This window comes from Pteropus vampyrus, unplaced genomic scaffold, assembly GCF_000151845.1.
Source record: "Pteropus vampyrus isolate Shadow unplaced genomic scaffold, Pvam_2.0 Scaffold75, whole genome shotgun sequence".
NCBI lineage: Eukaryota > Metazoa > Chordata > Mammalia > Chiroptera > Pteropodidae > Pteropus > Pteropus vampyrus.
Genome location: NW_011888856.1, coordinates 493,963 through 502,165, shown reverse-complemented (window position 1 = coordinate 502,165; position 8,203 = coordinate 493,963). Strand labels below are relative to the sequence as shown.

The following is an 8,203-nucleotide window of genomic DNA, read 5'->3' as shown; positions in this document are numbered from 1 at the left end:
TTAGTTTCTCAGTCATGTCAAATTTCTAAGAATTTTGTTTCTTGAAATTTAAAATTTGTGGAATTGAGGTAGAATGGCTCCTTACGGCTTTCTAGAAAAATTATTTGACACTCTTTTTTTTTTTTTAATTTTAAGATTTAGATATGGCCATTTTATTTTTCCGTAGACACTTGATTGACATAAAAAAAAAAAAATTAGTGTTGTCCCGCTTCAAAACATTTAAATTAAAGAGGACTGCGCCATGGCCCTGATGGCTGGTACGCAGGAGTCAGGAGACTGGGAAGGAGAAGTAAATGCCAGCGAACTCGCCCACCTTGCTCCAACTTTGACTTTTCTGGCAGGGACGTTAATTCAGAGCTCTCCTGCCAGGGGTTTCAATGCATTACGTGGATAGGAAGTTACACTAGTCCTCTAGACTAGTGGACATTTGGTCCTGTCCAAAATGCCCATGGAGACCTGCATGTGGTCTATGCCAAAATGTCCTTGGCCAAAACGTGCATGGTTAACATAAATTCCTCTCTTCCGCAAGATGTGAGCCCTAATCCACCTACCCAACTCCATGTGCCGTGACCAGCTCGGCCACCAAGGCGAGAAGTGATTACTGACCATACAGCCACAACACAATTATTGGGCCAATAAACATGACGGTATTTTTATGTATTAATCCTGTAAACCAAAAGTATAAATAAATGAGATGGACTATTTGAACCCAGGGACGTTTGCAAAGTGTGGACATTTTTGACAGGGTCAAATATCAAGGGCCATCTGGCACGGATCAAACATGCTCATGGACATTTTTGATAAGACCAAATTTCCAGGACCTTTTGATGTGGTCCAAATGACTCAGTGGACAGGGCCAAATGTCCTGCGAAGGTCCTTTAGAGAGGCAGCCTGTCTGTAGGGTCAGACAGATCCAAGTTTAAATTTACTCAACTCCCTTATCTACTTACTGTGCTACTTTGGGCAAGTTACTTAACCTTTTTGAACCTCATTTTCCTCCTTGTAAAGTTTAATAATGATAATATCTACCTCAGACGATGGCCCTGGTTAATGAGATTATGTATATAGCGTGTGTGCCCTCGATATATACTGATTTCTTGCCCCTCCCAGCTCTCCTGATGAAGAGGCTGAAGTGCCAAGGGTTAGGGGTTTTATCTAGCACAGTGCTGGTAAAGAGGATGGAAAATAGGCCAATCAGATTCCAGTTTAGTAAAAATGAGACTTCAAGTAGCCACATGGAAGTGTGAAAGCCAAAGACTCCCCATTAAAGTCCAAGACCCCACCTTGGCCATCTCAAGACTCAAGAGAAAATCAGCAATAGGACTGCTAATGCCTTATTTCACCTCTCCATTTTATTTGGGGCACACAGTCCAAGGCCTGGAGGTCCACTAGAATGAATCCCATGAGAGCTACTAGGTTACCTGTAAGATGGGTGCACCTTGATTTTGTTGCTATTTTAACGTATAAAGTCTCAGACCGATCAATGACGGAAACCAGCTCAGACTGATTTCCATTTATAGTGGGTTGAATAGTAGCATCCCCAAGTTTTTACTTCTGTATCTGAAATTTCACTTATGAATGTGTCCTTTTTTTGAAAGTAGGGTCTTTGGGATATAACTGGTAAAGGTGAGGTCATAATTGATTTAGGTAGGTCCTAAATCCTAAATCCAATGACAGGTGTCCTTATAAGAGAAGACCCACCGGAAAAGAAAGCCATATGAAGATGGAGGCAGAGAATGGAATGATGAAGCTATAAACCACAGAACGTCAAGGGTGGATGGGAGCCACACAAAACCAGAAAGAGGCAAGGAAGGATTCTTCCCTGGAACCTTCAGAGAGAGAATGACCTTGCCGACACCTTGATTTCAGACTTCCAGCCTTCAGAACGGCGAGAGAATAAATTTCTGTTTTAAGCCACTACACTGTGGTCATTTTTCAGGGCTGCCCTATGAAACTAATGCACCTCTCCACATCATGTTAGGATTCTGAGTCTTTATAGCCGTTTCCCTTCTGTAGTGAGTACTTTTCTTTCTCCTCCGGTTTTTTTTCGTTTTGCCAGTTTTTCTCCCTGCCACACTCCCCACAACCTTCAGGTCCTAGTTTCTGGTATTCTAGCTTCCAGGCTTTTCAGCACGGCTCTTGGCTTCCCTGAATTCGGTGTGTATCAGTCTCACCAGTGCACAGAGGGGCTAATAGAATGCCGGGCCTCGAATTCCACTAACCAGCTGTGACCAAAAACTGTGGCGCGTGACTACTCTGTGCCCCAGATTCCTCACCTGCAAAACAGAAATAAACACCAGCCTTGCTACCTACCATACAGGTCATTGAGTTTCAAATCTGACAGGTGAGAAAGGGCCTTGTAAATGTGAAGGCTCAATTAAACTCGTAAGAAGCTATTCCATTCTTATTAGAACCCTCGCTGAAGATAAAGGACCTGGCAAACTGAAACTGTGTGTTTCTGATCTCAGAGCTATTCTGACATCCCTCCTTTCCTCCATGTCCTCTCCTCACGTCTGTGCCTTTATAGGTCATTGGCTTGATTAGGAGGAGGACAGGCCGTGACTTGTCTTTAATTTCTGGGAAGTAAAGCTTTGAATAGTTACTGACACCCCCAGAACTGTGTCAGGCCCCCAGCCACGACCCGGGCAAGTTGAAACGTCAAGGGAATATGAAACGTTGACTATATTTCTTAAGTTCCCACCTTTCCTTGAGTCGGAATTATTATGAACAGAATTACTTAAGTTCAATTTATTGGCAAACGAACATCTCCAGAGACTTTTACATCATGGACATTTAATACTTAAAAAAAAAAAAAAAGCTTAACAAATCAAGAAACTTCAATGATATACTTACTTTTTTAAGTGAAAAAATCCCAAATTTAAACTGGTTTGTAGTCAATGGTCAATCTTAATTTTAAAGGCAGTGAAGAAAGCAAAGTAATTAAAATCAGCCAAGTAAGTAACAACTAGACTAATAATTTTTTCCTCTACTCATTAAACTACTAATTTATGTCATTTTTAAATACATATTAACGGCATTTCATCAATTTTAAAACAGACCTTTTTCACATTTTAACACCTATGAAATCACAATGCAATATACATATTATGTATTATGGAATCGTACACTTGAAACCTATATAAATTTATTAATTAATGTCACCCCAATAAATTTAATAAATATTAAAATAAACAAATAAGTAAATATAAATTATTTGATTAAAAGAAATTAATTAATTTAAAATAAAGCTAACAAAAGAGATGAGCTATATTAATGTCACCTTTCTTTTATAATTGCCGGGGCTTGTGTTTTTTTAATTTTCCTATCTGAGTGGAACTTAAAATGTTAGCGTAAGATCAAGGGGTCTTAGAGTCTATGAAATATGGTATTTTATTTAATGAAGATGGAAACTGTGAGACTTGTAATTAAATTTCTTTTTCTTTTTATAATATTCTTAGCAAATTTCAATGTAACCAGTGTGGTGCATTTTTTGCCTCAGAAATACATATTTGCACTGTTTGCTATGGAATTCGGTCATTTGTTCTTTTTGAGAACAAATGCATCATTAAAAAGAGAGGATATAATTCTGAGACCAAAGAATAGAAAGAAATGAGATTTAGAAATAAAACTACAGTACGGTGTGAGGAAAAGTGAAACTATTTCATTTCCATAATTACATCTTTGCAAAATGTCTTCATAGAACCCAGGGAGTGTTCTGCTCCAGTCTGCATTAGTGATATTTAAGAGTTCTGCTTTCCGGCCACCAATCCATTGCCGGACATCCCCTATCTTTTCTGAGCTTCAGTTTTATATGTCGAACAAAGAGATAGAGCTGTATGTTTTTTTGAGATTTGTTCCATTTCTAGGAATCTGTTCATTCTCCTTTTGAGAAGATTTGCACAGACATGTTTGTTAATACATCCTCTATTCGAGTCCCCAAAGCGTAAGAGCTCCCGGGTCCCCTTGCCTTACCAGCTTGGTCACTGACTTGCTGAAAGTTTTCATTTACACTGTAAAGAAACGAAAGTATTGTGAATCAAACAATGTATGTAAATAAATTATACTAAACCACTTTTTAATTAAACAGATGAGAGTAAATGCAGAGTTAGGGTTTATCAGAAGAGGACTATTCTATTTTGTACTTTTAAACTGGTACATAAACTTTGCAATAATACGAGTAATCTGTCAAGCACTGAATTACAGTGAAAATCCCTACATGTCGCACCTTGCCCCAGAAGAATTAGTCACATTGTTTTTGTGGATCTTTGCGAGAGAAATGTGTAAGGGCGCAAAGAATCACTTACAAGAATCCAGAGTCCAGCCACTGCTGAATACTTTCCTGTTTGGCATCTTCTACAAATGAGAAGAAATAGACCATTCAGTCAAAGCACAACCAGTTAAAACGACTCTACTTCATTATTCAGCCACCACCCAATAGCTCCCTTTCCTACATGTGTAGTCACATGTTTCTATAAACATATTCATTTTTTTCCCCAAGGCAAAACTTCCTGTTTTCCATAATCAGCCTTCCCTGAAAATGAAGTATAAACTTGCCAAAAGACTGTAACTTAAAAAAAAAAAAAAAGATGATATAAACGGGAAGAAAAAGAAATTACTGAAGAGCAAGCTATGTTAGAATAATTATTAAATTACCTGGCGTGAGTGCGAAGGGCGAACAAGCATATGAGACCTTTGTCTTGCAGAATGTAAATCACCCCGGAGCCTCTCTCCTTATTGAATCACGACATTTACCTAAGGCAGCTAGCCAGGGATGTTTATTTGCAAGGAATTCTCTGCCAGGTTAGAAACCAAATTTGCATTCATTCCAGGGACAAATTGCACTAGACTCCCAGGATTGCCAAAGGCACCTTGTGTTAAAAAGGTACCAGCCTTTAAAGGTGGATCTTTATCTCTGGCACAAAAGAGAGGGCTATCAAGGCAGCATTTCCTGTTAAATATTTGTTTCCTGTTAAACATTTGTTTCAATTCTGGTTGGCTACAGGCTACTCTAGGCTGATTTCCTTTGACTTTATCCTACCAAACAGTGAGGTACCTGAATTACCTACTCACCAGGTATCTGGTGAACCAAAAAGGCCATGTGGACATAGGAGGTGTTTATTCTTCAGCTGAGGTAATGTGAAGGGGTAGAATGAAGTGGATGGTGGGCAAAGAAGAAAAACCATTAAACAGTTAATCACAGTGGAGGGAGAGTATTTTCTTATTACTCTTTAAACTATTAAATTATTGTTGATGCCTCATCTAAGACCCAGCAAATAAGAGCCTTTTGATAAAGAGTCTGAAGTCCAGAAGGAAGCCTCGTGTCTCTGGTATGGACTCCATACAGCTTTGGGGCCCTGAGAGTCTTAGGATGAGGGGATTTTCAAGTGGAAAGGAAACAGAGTTCATTCGTGAGTTGGTCTATTACCATCAAGAAGGTCTATGTTTTGAGTGTCTGTAGGAGAAATCAGAAGTGCCCATTTTAGCAGAGGACCTGAATAGACATTTCTCCAAAGAGGATAGACAGATGGCCAAAAGGCATGTGAAAAGATGCTCAACATCACTCATCATCAGAGAAATGCAAATTAAAACCACCATGAGCTATCATCTCACATCTGTCAGAATGGCTATCATCAATAAATCAAAAAGCAGCAAGCAAGGACAAAGATATGGAAAAAAGAGAACTCTTGTGCCCTTTGGTGGGATTAAAAATTGGTGCAGCCACTATGAAAAACAGTATGGAGGTTCCTCAAAAAATTAAAAAAAGAACTACCTTATGATCCAGTAATTCTACTTCTAGGGGTTTATATGAAAAAACCCAAAACACTAATTTGAAAAGACATGTGCATCCCTATGTTCACTGCAGTGTTATTTACAATAGCCAAGATATGGAAGCAACATAAATGTCCATCGATAGATGACTAGATAAAGAAGATGTGTGTGTGTGTGTGTGTGTGTGTGTGTGTGTGTGTACATATATATATAATGGAATATTACTCAGCCACAAAAAAAGAATGAAATCTTACTATTGTGACAACATGAATAAACCTAGAGGGTATTGGGTTAAGTGAAATAAGTCAGACAGAGAAAGACAAATACTGTGTGATTTCTCTTATATGTGGAATCTACAGAACAAAATAAACAAATCAGAAACAAACTCATAGATACAGAGAACAGTTTGATGGTCACCAGATAAGAGGAGTATTGGGGGGATGCGTGAAAAAAGGTGAAAGGATTAAGAAGCACAAATTGGCAGTTACACAACAGTCATGGGGGTGGACAGTACAGCATAGGGAATGTAGTCAATAGTATAGTAATAACTTTGTGTGGTGCCAGGTGGGGACTAGACTTATTAGGAGGATCCCTTTGTAAATTATATAAATGTCTAATCACTATGCCGTACAGCTGAAATTAATATAATATTGAATGCCAACTGTAATTGGAAAATGAGAATAATAAAATTATTTGACTTCTAAAAAAAAGGAAAGAAGTGCCCATTTCATAAAGTTTCCGGCATCATGCCAGGAGCACTGTTATCTTCAAAACCAAGTCCTTTTTTCCTAAATCACTGCCCCCCCAGCCTAGAGCCCCTACATCCCTCACCGCCCACAGCAGGATGGCCTCAGACAGCCCGAGGGCTCGCGCTCACCCAGCATGGGGATGGGGAGACGCTGGCTTTCCTCCTCAGAGCCTGGAGGCAGCCGCTCGTCCAGGGGGGCCCACGCGCTCTTGGTGGACCTCAGGATTTCTCTCCTGCTCTTTTCTTGGCTTCCTTGAGGACTGTCAGATCCATGTGACTTCTCCGCCATCATAGGAGAGGAGTTCGGCACACTGATTTAAAACACACGCAAATCAGATACAGTGAGCTCAGCTTTCGGGCCTGGCTCAGTGAGAGGGAGAAGGCCAGAATGCTTACAATCCAGTGAGTGGAGCCAGGTTCGCCATCTCCGGCAGCCTGGCTCACCCACCCAAGCTGAAGTCCCTGCTTCAATGCAATAAATGGTTCTCTCTCAATGGAGAGGTGCTGGGGACCAGGGACTAATGTGGCATCACCCATCACCAGGCCACATCCACCCTCCAGTAGGACTGAGATGGGAATAGAGGCAAAGAAATTGAACTAGTGGACACACCCAGCCAAGGAGAAAGTTTAAAAACAGTGATTAACACAATAAGTATCCTGGAAATTTATGCAATAGTTACATCTAGAAAAATAGTTTTACAGACCCAAAATGTAAAAAACAGGGCTTTGGCAACAGATCAACTTGGCCAAGTCTCATCTCTGTAACTTATTGTGTGGCCTTGGGCAAATTATATAATCTCTCTGCATTTCCTTATTTTTTAGTGGAGGATAAATTGTACTGAATTTTAATAACTGTTAACCTCAGTGGAATGCATATTAAGTGCTAGAGTCCACGCTGAATTCTATACAGCTGTTATTTAATCTAATTGTCAATGAAGGAAGTAATCTAAATGTCACAATTTTATAGTAAATTGAAGAGCAGAGGGATTGAGTTGTAAACTGAAAGCCACACAACAACCAGGATCGAAGCACATTCCCATGACTACGAAGCTTTACTAGCTACCCTATGGGGTGGTTGGGACAGTGAGAATATTGATAAATATATTTTGCACATGGCATAAGAAATGCAGACTTCCTCATTATCTCATTTGACATTTATTAACATCCTTAGGAGGCTCAGAGAGTAAGAGAAGGATACAGAAGCTTAGAGCACCCGTTGAAATTGCTTAAACTCCCGATTATCAGCACACTGGGAACAAGGGACCCACTCTTACTCACTGATGTGTCTCTACTGCATGACTGAATTCTCAGCACATAGAAGGTGCTAAATAAATATATACAAAATTAACTTAGCAAAGCTAGGGTTTAAAGCCACATTATCTGACTAAATTCTTTCTACGGCATCTACTTGAATTTGCATTAGTTTATTCTTCAAGCTTAGAGAGAGATGACTAAATAGTCAAACACCCACTTTAGCATGATGTCCTGCATCCCTAAACCTATGCATAATCCCTGATCACATGACATGTAGACCATTTCTAATCAATGTTTCGACAAGGCAAGTCATTCGGATTTATTATAAACATCTGAATAGTCTAAGTATAGGTGAACATTCTAGGTGCAATTGGAAGAAAGAGACTCCCTATATGTTTTATATATTAAAAACTTTATCATTCATTAGAAGTG

The 8,203-nt window shown here is 39.4% G+C and overlaps 1 protein-coding gene across 1 annotated transcript in view; it reads right to left on the bottom strand.

The window, feature by feature from the left end:
• CCDC129 (coiled-coil domain containing 129) overlaps window positions 1-6,809 on the bottom strand; it is a 94,421-nt gene extending 87,612 nt beyond the window's left edge. The window contains exons 1-3 of the mRNA XM_023532038.1: window positions 6,647-6,809; window positions 4,305-4,353; window positions 3,973-4,010 (exon numbers count right to left, since the gene is read on the bottom strand). Coding sequence (XP_023387806.1) covers window positions 3,973-4,010; window positions 4,305-4,353; window positions 6,647-6,809 — 250 coding nt within the window. The remainder of the gene's footprint in view (window positions 1-3,972; window positions 4,011-4,304; window positions 4,354-6,646) is intronic.
• Between the last annotated feature and the right edge of the window lie 1,394 nt (window positions 6,810-8,203).